Source organism: Cupressus sempervirens, chromosome 4 (genome assembly GCF_028749045.1).
Source record: "Cupressus sempervirens isolate cs-2001-9-10 chromosome 4, ASM2874904v1, whole genome shotgun sequence".
NCBI lineage: Eukaryota > Viridiplantae > Streptophyta > Pinopsida > Cupressales > Cupressaceae > Cupressus > Cupressus sempervirens.
This window is the reverse complement of record NC_143121.1, coordinates 494,423,977-494,443,844: the sequence shown is the minus strand read 5'-3', so window position 1 is coordinate 494,443,844 and position 19,868 is coordinate 494,423,977. Positions and strand designations below refer to the sequence as shown.

Here is a 19,868-nt window from a genome sequence, read left to right as displayed (position 1 = left end):
ATATAGTTAAATTAGTGATTCAACTCTTTCACATGAAATAGAAAAATGAGCTAACTATAATCTACATTTCTAAATATTTAAAACTAACAACCATTTAACTACTAGATTCACACGAAAAAAATTATTAACTTCCATTTCCAATTGCATTTCCCAACCTAATCTCTTGACTTTAGGAAATATTCACTTACATAGAAGCAACATATTTATCAAATGAAATGTGTAAAACATGAAAAGGTTACCAAAGTAAAAGCAGTTGATGACACTAAGTTATACAAGCCTTAGCATCTAGAAGAGAGGGGAAACATTTCCATGGGTTTAACCTCCCAACCACGGACACATAGAATCGCAACACAATCTCCATCGAGAAAGGCCCTTCCAACCCTAGGAGTTGGCTTGGGACACCCTTATCCAACCGCTGAGCATCCTAGTGTTAGTGTCGACTAGTCAATTGTTGAGGTTGTGGACACTTTCCAAGCAACCTATCTTGCAACTACTAGCATCTTGACTTCTAGTGATCATGGTAGCAAACATGCCATAAACTACATTGGCCAAGGATTTTAGATGGGCAACTCTTATGCCCGATCACCCACTATTCGACTTGACAACAAGATTTAATACAAGGATTCCCACGAGCTATTTCATCGCTGAGTTTGAATGTTATTACTGATTATAATTTTCTTTTATTGCAAGATTCTTTCCCCTCTCTCTCCCCTCATCTCGACCATAATGGTCCTCTTCACTTGGGAGATTCATATTATGAATACTTATACATTTGCCATATTTTATGTTGATTCCAACCTATGGCATCATAAGAGGATTATGCTTTCATTCTAATTGATATCTAATCATATGGAGTAGTTTTCCATTTCAGAGATGTATTAATTATGTCCAGTATGTACTCAAAAAAGAACATATGTTAATGAAATTCAAAGTTTATCTTAGGCGGAACATATCATAAATCAATAAAATGCTATGAGAACTAGCACATTTGATTCTGCACTTTCAATCTAAAAGAAAAGCTAACTTTATGTGGCATACAACAAGTTCAAATAAAAGCATGATGAACTACAAATAAACATAAAGCATGACTTGATTTAGTCGATACTATTTGAAATATATGAATTTAGCAAATGTCGGAGGCCAAGCTTCTAATGGTATCCAATATGAATCATAGATTTAATACACAAGCTTTGACATAATCAGAAAAAAACAAAAACAAAAAAAAAAAAAAAAACTCTGCTAAATACAATAAGTCTCTTGCTTGAGTTTGAGTAGAGACAAGGTACCTAAACAATGAGAAACTGGGATGTGATAGAGGAAGAATGAAACAATATATGTGAACGCCTGAGCAACAAGAGCAAAGAGTATATGTTGCAAAAGGAAAAGTGGCCAAGATAGGCAAAGACCACACGCAACATTCTCTGTTATGCCAAGATTGAGTTGGCAAGGAAATGTTGCACAATCTTTAATTACAAATTTTATCAAGAAAAGAAACGCTATAGCCAAATGCCATAAAGTGATGGAAATATACAAGTGGTTGCCCAAAGCAATTAAATAAATGACCATAGTCAAGATTTAAAAAAAAAGGTGGCAACATCCTCCAAACCCATGCCTTAGTATATCAATGTCGTTCTTATATATTCATGCTTGCCTAAGTAGCTTATATATATATATATATATATGCGTACATATTTTAGACCCACACAAGTATGAGTATAGACACAATATTACTATACTAAGACATGATAGCAATAGCAAGATATACTAAGATCATCCACATAATGAAGGTAATATTTCTTATTTGAGTTTCTTTTAGTGTTTTAGTTTAACTGGATAGCTCATGGTCATCCTTGTACTTTCTTGCTTGTCTAGCCATTTACTATTTGGTCTAGGGGGTTAGGTTCATACCTAATGGCCTAACAGTGGATTTCGGTGTCCTCTTCCTAACTCTCATTTTGACAACACTTTCCCTCGTCATCATGCTCCTACAAAATGGCAATGATTTTGGGAAATAACATATTTCCAATAATTTGAAATAATAATGAAATATCACATAATCATTTTCAATTTCTAAGATATTCATTTTCCAATTACGTCATAACAGCTAACTAACATGTGACATGAAACATTAACTAAAAACTGAATTTTCATTTCACAAGAATCGAAATATCTCAACAACTTTATCAATAGATCAATTTCACATAAACCATTATTCTTAACAAATTTACCGAACAGCTAACTTGACATGAGTTTTTCCAACGGCTAGAGGATTATTTTATGTAGTAAAATTTGGGATGTAACATAATTACTAAAAAGAAATCCAAACATATTTCTTGACAACCCCTTGAAGTGTTCCTCAAGTGTTCTTGCTTGTTTTCAAGTGGCAAAGATGGTGAACAACTACCCTCAAAAGTAGAAAGAGTGCTCCTACACACTTGTGTTTAGAATTAGCTCCTTTTATTCTTATACTCCAACTCTCACTTGCAAGACAAAAGTCAGCTACTTCTAGCTATGTCTTGTGCTTATACTTTTGACGCAAAAATAAGACAAAAATTATTTTATTGTTTGATTATCATAAAACCCCAATGAAATATTATGTAGCTTTAATGATTATGTACTTTGTCTATAGCTTAGTGTCTATTGTTAGTTACTTTGAGAACTTCCCCTTGAAATTTGATGAAGGATTTCTTGTCAAATACTATTTCATTTTGTGTTGTCTGGAAAATGAAAAAGTTAAAAAGCTAAAATCAGACCAAATTGTTCTACAGTTAGCTTCTTGTTGAATCTACTATATATCATGCTATGCGATGAAAGTTCCTACAAATACCTATGTTCTTGGGTAGTTGATCTTCTCTTTTTCTATGTACATAGTAGTTTTCCCATTTACCTCTATGCTTCCATCTTGTTGTGTCTTCATAAAATCATAAAAGGGAATGGCATCGAGTGTGAACTACTACAATAGCACTTCCAATACAAGCATTTTTTGTACGAGGTAGTAAATCATATAAAAATGGTTGCACAAGAACATAATTGTTGATGCTTTATTTTGGAGTAGTTTCCAGATACAAGGTTGTAAGGAAGAACCTTGGATAAGCTAGCACCATTTCCAATGGAGCTACTGTTTAAAGAATCAAGTGTTCCTGTTAGGCCTTGACCATTAGTTTTAACTATTTGCAACTGTTTGATCAATCCAACTTTAAATGACAAAATAAAATAAAACAAACTAAATGTCCGCATCACATGTATTTTTGTTCAAATCATATCATCTATAGCGAGTTGATTACATCTTGCTTAACTTCACACTTGCATAGTTTAGGATCTTGTATAAAGAATGTTTATATTATATACCATGACTTGCAAAAATCTTTTATAGGTAGAGAGTTCGATCTTTATAAGGAAAACTTCTCCAGCGTATGTAATAAAAATGGGTGGCCACAACATGAGCAGACGATTTGTAACTATCAGGATCCTTCAATCAATTAGCATTCCACAGTCCACTCAATCACATGTACTTCTAAATCATCAATTCAATTGATCAGAATCTAGAGCACTCTCAATTTTGCTAATGACAAAACCAAGGTTGTTTGTCTTTTCTAAAGTTTTAACAGCAACTTTGTGTGCATGCCTGTTTTCTTTAAGCAAGTTATATGATTGCATAACAGCCCAACGTGCCTGGTTTGACATCTGCCATGACAAAAATTAAAATCTATATATTATTCTCCAGTGTAAGAATAAAAAGATATTGTAAAGACCTTATTGCTTAACAATGTAGCCTTTAAAAACCTGTGCAGTAGACCACGGAGGTCGAAGAAGTGAGACAATGGATTTGAACAGATTTTCATCACTTTCACCACCTTCGGCATCCCCATAAATAAGTGTTTCAGCTGCGATTCCTGCAAAAAGTATCATACAATACCTGCACATTCACCATACATGATCTTACTTTCTGAAGTACCCAAAAAAATACTGCAGATAGCTTTCACAACTATGTAGCATTGAATATAATAAGATGGAAACAAAAAGAAAATTATGCAATAAGTACTGCCATGAATTCAGCAATATGGTCCACATTTTGAACCAATATGAACCTGTCAAAGGATGCGCTAGTCAATCGGCCTTCATGTAGTTCAGACTCCAGTGTTTTGTCCCAAAACTGGGTACCTGCCTGCAACAACCTACGTGGTATTAACTGTGTATTTTAAATTAAATTCCTAAAAGGAAATCATTGCATGATGAGATATATTGTTAATAAACACAAAAGTTAGACTTTCTCTATCAGCCGTAGAGAAGATATTGAAAAAGAGGCAATTCGAATCTTCTGACTAATTAAAACGGTGAATAAATAAATGGCATAGAATAGAAGATAAACTAATAAGCACAGCAGGAACCAACAAGAAAATTCATGAATGATATGGGAATGGTGTTAGCTACAAAAAAAAGTCCACTATCGTTTAGGTTAGACGAGCCGTGTGCAACCTAACTTTAAGGGTCGCCATGTAGACCCTCAAACCTTATTTATTTTTTATTTCCTTTGACTAATTGGCAACCCCATATAAAAATTCCCACTGAGTCATCCCTTTGCCATGTCAACAAGTTGACTTAGGGAAACATGTCAAAAAGGTCCAAAAACAATTAAGAACCATAGGCATGCACTTGATCATGTTTAATGCTGCGCTGATGTGGCACCACATGAGTGGTTTTTTGAAAATTCATTTTTTTTGGAAATATGCATTGATGGGACATCTTTAGTGCACCACTATAGGTCTACTCAATCATCAGCTATAGCATGTTTTGGACCCTGCTCATCTATTGGCTTCTCTCTGTTAAGTTTATAAGGATCATTTGCAGATGTAATTGCATTGCCATTTTAGTATATGCTTTTCAAATGCATCAATCTCCTCTTTTATACATACATACATACATATATTGTAAATGACACATGAAGAGACATTTCTTATGTCTCTCTCCATGAGACATATCTATCCATTATAATTAATAAAATAATAAATTATATAATATCTCATATATATATATATATATATATATATATCTCACACTTACATATATGCAATATGTATATGAAAATTCATACTATAGTCTTGTAGGTTTAACTGACTGAAGCTACCAAACATCAACACTCTCCCCTAGATAGCATGTCTTTAATTCGAATTTCAAATACTTACCTATTAAAAAGCAATCATTCTCAGCTTGCCCTTTTATCTTGACACAGATTATGCTTTTGATTGTTAAATAATCCATTAAAAAGGCACAAAGATACTCAAACAAAATAATAGATCTTCAACTAAAATTGGGCTTCATGTATCAGGATTCAAGCATGAAGAAGATCTTGAAAGAGAGCAGTTCAAGTCTTTTGAGTCTTTGACTAATTAAAGAAAATATTTAAGAAACGACATGGAATAGATGATAAACTAATAAATACCGCAGGGATCAACTAACAAATGTATGACTACTGAGAATATGGCTGCTGGCTATCACCAAGATAGTATGGTTTTGATATATATATTAATCTTTAGCAAAGCAATAATTCTTGGCTTACCTTTTCATCTTGAAACAGAACAGACTTGTGAATGCAAAAATAATTGATTGAAAAACATAAATAGAGACTATAATGAAGCAAAGAGCTTTGTTACTTCCAGACAAAGGAGAATTAGCCAGTTATCTTAATGGAGGCAAGCAACGAACTTTAATCTTCTATGACAAAAATCATATCCTGCACACTGATCTAAATACAATCTGATATGCAAATTGTTTCATTTTGAGGTAGCAAAAATCTCCATGGGAGAAAAAAGCAAACCGGTTTGGATCAAGGTTGGGGTTAGGAGAATAAATTGGGATGGGTTTAGGGAAAAATATGGCAAAATAGAAACCCTTAATTTATTTTTACCAAGAAATCATAGAAAATCACCATCCACCCAGGTCATATTTTTCAGGATTTATCAGGTCAAAACTCATTTGATCTTTTTTGGATGAAAAAATCAGTCTGCATGTCAAGTCATAATTTGTCATGATTTTACTTGTATGATTTAATTCATCTGATGAAACAAAATTTTATATCAACAGGTGATCTATTTTAAATAGATGTATAAAACATTACGATTACATGGAAAAGTGAATATAAGTTTTGCATCTCAGATATCCTAAATTATTATAATATCCACACATACCTTGATTAAATTGACATGAAAATTTGTACAAATTCTTTCTCTGCAGGTGTTTGTAAGGTTTTTTATATTTAATTTTTTGGGTTACTAAATACTGTAATTTTTACATACAGATGATGACAAAAATTATAAGGGTTTTTGTATTTGATTCTTTGGGTTGCTAAATATTGTAATTTTCACATACAGATGACAAAAATTTCTTTCATTTCCCCATTCCTATTCATAATTTATCTTCTCATATTCAAGGTTTTGCATTCCAATAGAATCACTAGATATTAAATACTATAAAACGGGATTGCAACTTCCATGTTCCTCTACGTCTCTGCCTTGTGCAACTCAAGCATGAAGAATTTAAGGAAAGTCCATGTGGTGGTAACAAATAGTGATTGTAGTTAAGGTTTGATCGGCTTTATAGGAAATAAATTTTAATCACTGTTCTCCATATGTATGTTCAGATTGTATATGAAAGTTGCTGCTGTAACTTGTAATAGCAGTTATTGATTTCTGTGGGTTCCATGGGCAGATCCAAATGCATATATATATGAGTAGAAGAGACATATCTCTCTCTGTTAATCAATATTGGTTATGGAAAGTTGATTTCTATTAGACATTATTAACAACAATATATATATATATATATATATATATATATATATATATAAAATTGATGATTAATCAAATGCAATAATCTTTAAACAATAACAGTTGGGGATTAACTCCAAATCAATTCAATCTGATTGAAGCTACAACATTAATAATTGTTGCAATAGGCTAATCAAATAATATCTTAGGAGACTAAACTAACTCAAAGAAGTATTGAAACTTTTCTGTATTTTGTGCAAAACTAAAACAAAAAAAAAAGTATTCCTGTGTTTGTAGCAAGGAGTAAATGATTTTCATCTTTTTAAATACAATGAGTTAATGATATAATGTCTCTGGAGTGCTAGCTAACTTAGAAGGATTTGCCTTCTGTGTATCTTTCTTATGTGTGTTGTGCAACTTGAAAATCTGTGTGTATAACAACATTGACTTTTTCACTTTTTATTGCAGTAAGCTAGTCAAATAATGCCTTAAGAGTCATAGATAACTCAACATGGAACTGTAACATTTGTATCGTTTGTTTATGCACCTCTTGCAATCTAAAATAGAAAGAATATAAGGAAAATCCTTGTGTTTATGAAAACTAATGATTTCTTTTTATTGTTTAGTTACAAGGGTCACATTAGGTCTCACAACTGCTCCTCCAGAATCCTAGAACATTTCTTATCTTCGAGGTAAGAGATATGTTGTCAAAATGGGAAAAAGGGGGTTCATCAATAGACTTTGGATGGTTAAAGGCTAAAGATGAGAGTGGGTGGTCTGTCCTGCATTTTGAGCTCAGCTTAAACCCAACAGAGTATTCCTAGAGGTATTCTTGATGGATTTCAATACCAATCAACATGTAGCATGATTGTAACAATTAGCAGTTATACCAAAATGTACACTTAAACTCCTATATTTGTCACTAGGCCAAGATTAACTAGCTGCATGACACCTCTTATATAGCTGATTTAACACCTTTTGTATGCACCTACAAATAATAGAAATATTTCAATCCCCTTACATGATTATGTACGCAATAGCAAGGTGAAACATACTAGAGATGACTTAGTGTTAAATAATACTGAATTGTGATATATAGTTTAATCTACTCCGGTTACGATCGAGGCTGGATGATGTTTCAATGATGGAATAGTTAGATCCCTTACTAATGTAAACTAGAGCCTATTCCATTAGGCAAAAGAGTCAAACAAAGAGGAAAGAAACCCCATTAGGTAATGTAACAACAAAACAAGATTTCATTTATATGCAAATCAAAAGTTATATTATGTGGTTAATTAGGCATCTCAAAACTACAATAACACATACGATAGAGGGAAGACAATTACAAAGCAACTGCCATGCATTATAAGTTAGCAGTATTGATCTAACCCCTAGTATAATCACACCAACAAATCAGGCGAGAAAAAATGCACAACCACTAATATGGAGATGTGTGTTACAAATCCTTCCTACTCTTTACAAGATGTATTCTGCATTAACAATTAAAAAATAGAACATTTGACACCCTAGAATATACTAAAGATCTCATCCAGAAAATTGGCTCAACAACCAAGCATTTTTACAAATAATAAATTGTTACACAAAGATCTTCAGTTTAGGGTCTAGTCTATGCATGGAAGCCTCAAGATGATTAAATTGTTGATGATGTGAAAGAACCCATCCCTATCGTATTCCAGCCATTGTCGTCCCTTGTGATTCACACATGAAATTGCAAGAAAAGCTGCCTAGATGTACAATTTTTCATCATGGGAGGTATAGACGAACACCATGCAAAGCTATAAATCATTATTTCATTCACAATACATCAAGATCTTGAGTGTAAACAAGGCAAGATCCCATGCAATTCATTGGAACTACCACTAGAAGATGCCATGAGGACTGTTGGGGCTTGAAATCTTCGCACACATTGTCTAAGAGAATGTGTCACCTCCTGCGTTATTACCTTTGAAATTGCATATTTGGAATAAACAATGATATCTAGGCACAAAGAAATGAGATTGGATAATGTAATGGCATTTTTCAGTCATTACAAATCCTCCTACTCTTTAAAAAGATGTATTCCCCATTAACAATTAAAAAATATACCATTTGATACCCTAGAATATACTAAAGATCTCATCCAGAAAATTGGCTCCACAACCAATCATTTATACAAATAATAAATTGGTACACAAATCTTCAGTTTAGGGTCTAGTCTATGCATGGAAGCCTCAAGAATATGAAATTGTTGATGATGTGAAAGAATCCATCCCTATCATAGTACAGCCATCCTTCTCCCTTGTGATTCACACATGAAATTGCAAGAAAAGCTCCCTAGAAGTACATTTGATCATCATGGGAGGTATAGAGGAACAGTGTGCAAAGCTATAAACAATTATTTCATTCACGGTACATCAAGATCTTGAGTGTAAACAAGGAAAGATCCCATACAATTCATTAGAACTACCACTAGGAGATGCCATGAGGACCGTTGGGGCTTGAAATCTTCGCAGACATTAATGAGAGCATGTGTCATCTTCTACATCATTACCTTTGAAATTGCATTTATGGAATAAAGTTTAAACAATGATATCTAGGCACAAATAAATGAGATTGGACAATACAAGGGTATTTTTCAGCCAAGCAAGGAGGTCAATGGGAGTGAACAAAGAGAAGTATGGGAGTGTTGGAGCTTAGGAATTAAGGATACCTCATGATTCACACCACTATTGATGACTAGGGGTCAAGAGTACCAAGTAAATCATCACTTGGTGTATGCAAATGGAGAGAAGTACTCGAATCTTATGCCTTGTATGCATGCACTTCCAACTTTAATGGGAAGTATGTAGGGGGTTTATTAAGAGTTGAGGTGTAGGAATGCTCAAAAATAAGTGCTTGGACAAGGAGATAAATGAAATTAACTCTGAAAAAATGTTTAAAGGAAATAACAAAGTCTATGGATCAAGAATGATGAGGAACAAGCACCAAAGTAGAAGTAAGGTTACAACTCTAACCCTAGCAAAGTAGCTTACTCAAAATAATGAGCAAAGATTCAATATTTGGGGATTATCATTACAAGGTACTCAAGTAAGGTGACTACTGAAAATAGACTAGGATAATGGAAAGAACGAGGAAAAAGTGAAAGGAATGCCAAGTTGAAAAAGTCCAAAAGTCTAAAAGCTTAAGCTTGAAATTTTGTTGGCTAAAAATTATGCAAGTTGTTAAAACCACAACTTATAAAATTGTGACTTTAGGCAACGGTGTAGTGAGATTTATCTCTCCTCTCAACAAAAGGGAAGGCTCCCTTCTTACTATAGGAGGATTTAAGAGGAACTTAACTGAATTTAAAAAAGTGTGGTTCTCTTAATCAATTCCTCTTTTTTTAGGAACAATTTGCATGCGACTACTACTTTCTAACTTTACAAAAAGTGCCTTATTGCTATGATAATATCGGTGACCCTTGTATTGACATAAGAACAATACCAAGGCCAACATTTTAAACAAAAGAAGGAACCCAAAGTCTCCTACACTTGTCTCGTGAGGATTCAAGCAAAATAGTCAATATATGCACAAAGTCTCTTACTGGATACTCTCAAATTTAATAAAAACACTTACAACTGAAGTCAAAACTCTCCAGCTCTAAGTAATTGCAGACATTGCTATCTATCACAATTTGTCCTTTTGTAGCACAAAGTCTTCAAAAGTTCAAATTGGCTTGGAATGCAACATACAACTTCAAGTCCACATAACTGAATCCAAATCTCTCTTAAATCAAAGCACTAAAACTTACAATCAACTAAAGAAAATGTCGTCAAAAATTTGAATCGACACAAAGTCTCATAACAATTTGCCTCTTTTATTGAAAGCAATTTGATTTACACCCAAGCACAAAGTTTTAGAGTGCACAATACAAATTGGCAGAATTTCCTTGCCTTGCCAAAAGATGATTATTTACAATGAGATCCCTCCTTTACATAGTGAGAGAAAAGTGGACAATAGGGGAAACCCTCAACCAGCTTGACTTGGTCAAAAACAGACTCCTAAATTATTGAAAATTGCATGCCTAATGCAGATGCAACTTGGTTACATGTTACAACTTTGCACCTGATACTATCACATGCAATTAAATTTTGTTTTTCCAATACATGTAATATGTCAATTACAAATTATAAATACATGATGAAGATATTCTAAGTGTTTGACAAGACACAACTTATGTTATTGGTCTTCATGCTACTAGAGGGATGCTTTATGATGATGTGCTCAAGCTTGTTGGACACATCTCAAACCGAAATATGAATATGCAATCTTGATTGTTCCACTGAGTGTTTGCTGACCATTTTTCTCTTGAAAGCATTCTATGTTTGTAAATATTATTTCACCTCCTTGCAGGCTCCATTATTGTGATCACTTGCCTCATGCCCCTCTCTCTTCTTTGCATGCATAAAACAAACTCTTTAAATTGGGGAAAATCTTAAAAATAGGGTCTTCTAGGAGCATTGCATATGGAATATAGCTAGAAAATCATGGGACAGCAAATAAATACAGCATTTAAGCTCAAAATATGTACTTATATGGTGGAAAAATCCAAAAAACGGGTTTTTGGAGGGCAATAGCATGTGCAAATAGAAAGCTTTATGCGTGGAAAATGCATGGCAAATGGGCAACATATCATTTACTAATAATGAGTTATTCTGTTTTCATCATAAGCAAGTGTGCAAGCAATCACCATCATGAGTTTTAAGTAACATGGCAGCATTTAACAAGCGTGGATGAAGTGTGTGCAAGCATGAAGGCGGGCTTTTTAGTTGCAAAAGCATGTTGCAAAATAAGCCTTCTTTCCTTGGTAGTTTCATTCAAGAATGAAGTTTTTATTCCCAATTGCATATGCAAGCAAGATGAAGCACTTGCATATGCAACTTGGAGAATTTATATAGAAGATAGAAGGAGCGCATCATATAAATTATGCAAATCTAAAAATTGAAATGAAAAGACTTGTATTAACAAGAGAAAAAATATATACAATATACAACAAAGCCCTATGAAAATAGAAAAGAATCATACTTTTTCCTCAAGAAGCAAAAGGGAAGAAGTCTCTTAATCTCATGTGCAAAAATCTGAAAATGAATCCAAAGGGATTTAGAATGCTTCATGGTTGAAAATTAGGAAGACTTTGAATGTTGACTCAATCTTTGCAAAATTTGAGTCAAAATTCGTAGTTTGCCAAGTGCAGGAATTTGGAGATTAAAAATACATCATTTTAGCAACAATTTTGACCAAACAATACACAATATTGAATGCATATTTAAAATGGCATCCAAAGCATTATATAAAACTTGAAAAGGATTGCATGCAAGCTGGAAATAATAAACGATGCTTTAAATCTTACCTTGAATCAAAGAGTAAGATTTGATGAAGAAAAATGCTCAAACACAAGATGCTTTTGGGCAAAAACATGCCCTAAGTGGGCTGTAATATGAGAAAAAACCTCTTAAATCTGCACTTTTGAATAGTTAAGAGTGTTCATGCAAAAACATATATGAGAGGGAAAAATCCATCAAGTACTGACCAACATATGAGTGATTCTTTAATGCAAAATCTCGTTTTCCTCATTAATGCCAAAATAAGTAGGTTCTTAAAAGTCAAAACATGTGGTTTTGCTCTAAAAATTGCCACTCATGCTTGGATAAACAAAAACACATGTAAAAGTGAGCAAAGACGCAGTTTTTTAATGCCAAAACATGATCTTTTTCTCTCCAAGTCCCCACCTTATGAGTTTTTAGTGCAAATGAAAGTAAAGACGTGGTTTTAGAATGCAAAAGCACATACTTTTGCCTTTAAATTCCCCACCATTATGAGTTTCTTGTGTTAATGAAAGTAATGACGTGTTTTTAAAATAGAAAAGCATATGCTTTTCACTTCAAACACTATCATATGCTTTAACATATTCAAACACCTCTATTGGAGAAGTATCTTAAGATGCAAAAACACATGCTATTTAAAACATGTGTGCTTTTGGGTTCAAATTCCCCACCTTTATGCATTTTAAACATAACTCAAGTTAATAAACATATTAGTAAATCTTTAAAGTACAATAACATATGCTTTTGGGTTCAAATTCCTCACTTATAAGCACTTAAGTGATAAAATAACATGTTATTGCCTATAAAAAACCCACTTATATGTATTTAGGACTAATATTTATTGACACTGGGTTTTTAATAGGTGTTTTGCATGTTGACATATGATATGAGTGATAAAAACCCACCTTTGTGCATTTTAATTGTCTCATATAATTAAATTTAATCAACAACTATAGTTTTCAATCAAGTAACATGAAAATAGACTTACAAAGGCTATTTTTCATAAAACCTAAAAACTATGGTCAAATGAAAATCAACTCAAAATGAGCTAAAAATTTAGAATGAATGTCAAGCTCCATGTAGTGTTCCCGTCATAAACCAAATAATTAATCAAACCTTTGTTAATGGGCTGATTGATTTAGTATATCTCGGACCCATTTTTATTTTTGTTTTCAAAGGTAGGTATAGCTGTCGGCTATCTTTGTACACCCTTGGAAAGGTTTTCCCCGATTTAAACACTACTTGTAGGTAGTTGTTGGTATGCAATTTGGATTATTTCTTTGTACTGTGAATACCTGTTGGAGTTCTAGATTGTTCGTCATTTCAGAAGTGAAAAATCTTCCCTATTTGGCTCTTGCGGTTTCGGTGGGATTCAACCCTCACCCTATTCCGTCACTGTTTTCCTCGCTCGGATCTAGCAAGTCAGAGCTTCATTATTGTTTGCAAGCTACATAATTCTCATATATATATATATATTGTGTTCGGGTTACTTCAAACTAACATTGTTTGTGTTTTAGTTTCGTCTACCTCTGGCTTCAAAAAACCATCTCTGTATACCTCTCCATAGCCACCATACAACCTTTTGCATTAATCTGTACGACCCTCAAAGGCCATACCGTACAGCCTACTACACCCATCCGTACGGCCTTGCAAGACCATACCGTACGACCTCTGTGCTAACTGTACGGCCACCCAAGGGCCTACCGTACAGCCTTCCTGTCCATTTCATGGGGCATCCCTCTACATTGTATACCATACGGCTACTTTCCCCTTCACACCCATTGTATGGACACTATCATACACAAACTATATGGCCTCTACCAAGTTATTCTGCATGACCAAGCATTCTTCTCCCCACTGTATGAACAATCAAGTACCTATTTCCGCATGACTAAGAGTAGTACCAATCTCTCCGTACTTTGGAACATTACAGCAGTATCAGAGCTAACCATCCTGCCAGCCTATGGACAATGAATGAGAGTTTATAGTCAAAAGAGAAGAAGAACCCATGGCTATCGAAATCTTGGTGTTACTAAGAGAACTTGCGAGGAATCAAGCACAAATCAATGATACTCAACGACTCATGGAAGAATCTCTCAGAAAATTGGCAAACAATAAGATATTTGGTGAACAAAATTGTCACAGTGCACACTCGGCATCAACTAAGGTAAATCCTCATCCAACACGCTCTCGATCTTCCATGTCGTCTTTGCCCCCACAGACGGACGCACCACACAGAGGGAAGCAGACGACGTTTGAGGAAGTTCAAGAACAGTTGAGAGAAGACTGGAAGAATGTGAATTTTGAGGAAGATATATCCTACAAAGATTACGCAGAACTGAGAATGAGATATTCGGGAGGCAGAAACCAAGGATATTTTAACGATGATCTTAGAAGGAAGTTGTGTAAAGTAAATTTGTCACCATTTGACGAATCCAGATCCATATTTGCTCAAGCATGGGTAATGAAGGTTGATACTTACTTCCAACTTAATCTAATGCCAGAAGAAGAAGCAATCAAATTTGCAACATTACACTTGGAGGGAGTGGCGCATGAGTGGTGGCATCAGGACACCATCACACTGGGGCATGATCAAATAAATACCTATGTGAGATTCACTAAAAGATTGATAGATTGATTTGATGGTACAGATCCAGAACTTAATTTCAAAGAATTGGCACAACTGAGGGAAACTAGATCGGTCAACCAGTACATTACGGAATTTCATAAACTCTTTGTTTTGGTCACGCACATTTTCAAAAGAAGATGGATAGTGCTCTTCATGGATGGACTGATAGAACCATTAAAGGGTTGGGTAAAAGGGTTCAATCCTGCCACCCTGTTGGAGGCCATTAAGAAGGCTCAGAGTATGGCATCACCATCAACGTCATCTTCTCGAGGTTACTCACATTCCAAACTGCCGGTATTTTCCAAGGAAAAAGATAATAAACCTCTGTTGAAGCCGTCGTTGGACGAAGCTACTAGACAGGAGCTCTAAAGGAAGAAATTATGTTTTAACTAGAAGGGACAGTGGGAACCTGGGCATAGATGCCTTGGGAAAGGAAAAATTCACTACATTGAAGTTGTATCCAATGACGAGGACAAACAGGAAGATCTACCCTCCGAAGACAACCATCCCCATGAGGACACCAAAATGGTTAGTCTGAACTGCACAGAGAGAATTGTAGCATTGGTATAGGGCAGAGGAACTATCGCCTTCGCCGGGAGCCCAAGGTGTACGGGGAACCCTTCAAGAACAAAGGGTCATGGTGATGCTCGATAGTGAAGCCACTCTAAATTTCATAAACTCATCTTTGGTGAAACGAAGAGGCCTACCTACTGAGACGCATGCAGGATTCCAGGTCAAGGTCACTAGAGGGACCCTTCTGCCCTGTACACACCTTGTTCCCCAACTATCACCACGGCTACCCACACTGTGACAGAGGATTTTTTTATAGTGGACCTAGATGATATGGAGGTTATTCTGGGCATACAGTGGATGGAGACACTTGATGAATACACTCAAAGCTTCAAACGAATGGACTTCACTTTTGTTGTCAATAGGAAGAAGTTTGTTCTCCACAGAATGGCCAATGAGGGATTGAAGGAAGTTTCAGCACATCGGATGGAAACAATCTTTTGGCATGATGACATTGCTTGGGTTGCACACTGTTTTGTTTCGGCACAACACGTAGATGGACAATGGACACCTCACCAGGATGATGATCTATACAATATCTTGAGTGCTCATGATAAAAAAATTATAGACATTCTTCTTGGCATACCTCCCTGCCGTGGGTTTGAACATACTATTGAGTTGGAAGCAGGCGCCAAGCCAATCATAACCACACACTACTACCATCCCAAGAAATTCAAAGATGAGATCAAAAAGGCGATTCAGGAACTCCTTGAGAAAGGATGGATCTGTCCTAGTTCTAGCGCTTTTGGATCATCAGTAGTATTGGGTTAAAAAGTATAGGACGATGCACATCTGTGTGAACTACCGTGCACTGAACAAAAATACAATAAAAAATAGATATCCTATTCCTAGGATCGATGAATTGTTGGATGAATTACATGGTGCGGTTTATTTTTCAAAAATAGATCTCCGCTCTAGATACCATCAAATCCTCATGATGGAAGATGTGGAGAATACGGCTTTTTGTTGTCACTACGGGTATTATGAATTCTTGGTCATGCCGTTCGGATTAACGAATGCACTTGCTACATTCCAGTCATGCATGAATCACATCTTCAACAAACAATTGCATAAGTACTTCCTAGTATTCTTTGATGATATCCTATTTATAGCAAGACATGGGAAGAGCACTTGAAGCATCTAAATGAAGTCCTAGGGATCTTGAAGGCTTAATCTTTGTTCGCCAAGCGATCCAAATGTGAATTCGGTATGACAGAAATATTGTACTTGGGGCATGTTGTCAATAAATATGGAATGCAAGTTTATCAGAGAAGATTTAGGCTATCCTTAATTCCCCCCCTGAGTTACAAGGGTTTTTTGGACAATGCAGTTATTATCAGAGGTTTGTAAAAGGATTCTCTCAGCTCAGCGCACCATTAACAAATCAGACAAAAAAGGGTTCCTTCCAGTGGAATGAAAAGGCACAACACACTTTTGATAAGTTGAAAGAAGTAATGAGCACTTGTCCAGTACTCAACTTACTTGACTTCACTCAACCATTCATTCTGGAGTGTGACGCATCCAGAGAAGGTATTGGTGCGGTACTGATGCAAGATCGACACCCCATAGCCTACGAGTGTCGAAAACTTACACAAGAAGAGCGTTTATATTCCATTTATGACAAAGACGTTGGCCATCATTCATGCACTGAACAAGTTCCAACAGTATCTAGTGGGTGCCAAGTTTGTTGTCTATACTAATCATAATAGCTTAAGATATTTTCTAGAGCAACAGGACTTGAACAAAAGGCAACAAAAATGGGTGAGCAAGATTCAGGCTTTTGATTTTGACATTGAAAATGTGAAAGGAAGAAACAATGTGGTTGCAAATGCCTTGTCCAGGAAACCTGCCATCTACTTACTGACTCAAATTTCAGCTAACTAGAAAGCATATTTATTGGTGGAATATTCCAAAAACACATTTGCCTATGAGCTAATGGATGGCAACACTCAAGACGATCGGTACAAAGTGGTGGATGACATCATTTACTATAAGAATAGGATATACTTAGTGCCTGAATACAAACTGAAGCATAAAATCTTGAAGGAGGTACACGACTCACCCTTAGCTGGACACCCAGGTTTCCTCAAAACTTATAGACAACTCAGGGAGAGGTTTTCATGGAAAGGTCTTAAAAGAGATGTATTGCAGTATGTAAGAGAGTGTGCAGTCTGCCAACAAAACAAATCCAAACATACTCTATCCGTCGGGTTACTGCAACCTTTTCCTATACTAGAAAAGAAGTGGGAAAGTATCTCGATGGACTTCATTACTGGACTTCCCAAGGTGAACGGAAAGGATTGTATCTTCGTGGTAGTTGACAAACTAACAAAGTATGCACATTTCTTCACCATCCCCTCTAATTTTCAAACTGCACAAGTAGTCGATCTATTTTTCAAAGTAGTCTTTCGTCTACACTGGTTACCTTGAAATATTGTTAGTGATCAGGATGGACGATTTATCAGTATCTTCTGGATAGAACTGTTTCTGTTGGCAGGAACAGAATTGTCACCAAGTACTAGTTACCAGCCTCAGACAAACAGACAGACGGAGATTGTGAACAAATGGCTAGAAGGCTACCTTCGGAACTATGTTTTGGCACAACAATGGGCATGGGTCAAATGGATGCATCTAGGGGAATACTGTTACAATACCACTTACCACATGTCCATCAGGATGACCCCTATCAAAGCACTATACAAGTATGAACCCTTTTCATTTATCAACACAAACTAGGTGATAGTTGCGCACCAAGGGCAAGGGACTGGCTTCAGGAAGGACAAGACATCCTTAAATGCTTGAAGGAAAACTTACAAAAGGGCACAGAATCAACAAAAGATGTACGCCGACAAACACTGAATCGAGAGAAGTTTCAAAGTGGGAGACTTGGTCTATCTCAAACTTCAGTCATATAGGCAATCCTCATTGAAGGTAAAGGGCAAAGAAAAACTAAAGCCATGATTTTATGGCCCTTATTGTGTAGCTCACTGCATCGGTGAAGTTGCCTATGAGCTGGAACTTCCAGAGGGGAGCTGCATTCATAATGGTTTTCATGTCTCTTACCTTAAGAAAGTTGTGGGACAAAACATCATGGTGGCTACAGACCTTCCACCACTCAACGAAGAAGGGAAGCTCATATTGGCACCGGCCGAGATCATTGAAGTACGTGAGAAGACTCTGCAGAACCGCACAATGAAGGAATATTTGGTATGTTGAAGACACTTGCCGTTGGATAACATGATGTGGGAAGGCGAGCACATTCTAAAGCATCCGGCATTGCATTTGCTTGATGACAAGCAAAACTTGGGCGGGAGGACTGTAATGTTCCCGTCATAAAATAAATGATTAATCAAACCTTTGTTAATGGGCTGATTGATTTAGTATATCTTGGACCCATTTTTATTTTTGTTTCCATAGGTTGGTATAACCGTCGGCTATCTTTGTACACCCTCGGAAAGGTTTTTCCCGATGGGTATTTAAGCACGGCTTGTAGGTTGTTGTTGGTATGCGATTTGGATTATTTCTTTGTACTATGAATTCCTGTTGGAGTTTTGGATTGTTTGCCATTTCGGAAGTGAAAGATCTTCCCTATTTGGCTCTTGTGGTTTTGATGGGATTCAACCCTAACCCTATTTCGTCACTATTTTCCTGGCTTGGATCTTGCAAGTCGGAGCTTCATTATTGTTTGCAAGCTACATTATTTATGATATATATATATTTTGTGTTCGGATTACTTCAAACTAACATTGTCTGTGTTTTGGTTTCATCTACCTCTAGGTTCCAAAAAATCATATCCGTACACCTCTCCATAGCCACTGCACGGCCCTCCAAGGCCATACCCTACGGCCACCCAAGGGCCAACCATATGGCCTTCCTATCCGCTCCATAGGGCATCCCTTTGTATTGTATACCATATGGCTACTTTCTCCTTCACTCCCACCGTACGAACACTATCATACACAAAGCGTATGGCCTCTACCAAGCTATTATGCATGGCCAAGCATTCTTCTCCCCACCGTACGAACCATTAAATACCCATTTCTACATGACTAAGCATGGTATCAGTCTCTCCGTACTTTAGAACATTACACTCCATTTTAAATATTAAATATAATTTTATTTCATACGATTGCCAATCAAAAGCCACATTTGGAGGTTGTTTAATCATGACATTTTGTCGCCCTAATAGACTCCACCTTTTCTTTCATAACTTAAGTTGGACAACTTTGTTTGAGGCCTAAGTTAGCTTAAAAAGAGCGAGATTGCAAGGGCTATCCATAAGGGAAAAACAAGACTCAAAACTATTTACAATAAAAAGAAAAACACATAAAAGACGTGAAAGATTACCAAAAGTCAAGTGTTTGTAGTTAGAGAAGAAAAACTCTTTTTAACAAACATTTGGAGATTAAACTTGATAGAAACCTTTACGAAGAAATGCAAGAATAAAGTTACATAGAGTACAATTCAAGGATAATGAATCGCCTTAATGAGGCTTTACCAATATGTTAAAACAAAGAGGGTATACCTATGAATTCATACGAA

The 19,868-nt window shown here is 35.7% G+C and overlaps 1 protein-coding gene across 2 annotated transcripts in view; it reads right to left on the bottom strand.

Moving 5' to 3' along the window:
- Positions 1-3,014: 3,014 nt before the first annotated feature.
- Positions 3,015-19,868, bottom strand: part of LOC149562102 (ATP-dependent zinc metalloprotease) — a 196,349-nt gene continuing 179,495 nt past the window's right edge. The window contains exons 5-7 of one of the 2 annotated variants that reach the window (XM_089825646.1): positions 4,089-4,165; positions 3,784-3,916; positions 3,015-3,706 (exon numbers count right to left, since the gene is read on the bottom strand). In XM_089825646.1, the coding sequence (XP_089681772.1) occupies positions 3,644-3,706; positions 3,784-3,916; positions 4,089-4,165 (273 nt within the window). In that variant the 3' untranslated portion in view covers positions 3,015-3,643. The remainder of the gene's footprint in view (positions 3,707-3,783; positions 3,917-4,088; positions 4,166-19,868) is intronic. The other variant, XM_089825645.1, reaches the window with a different exon arrangement.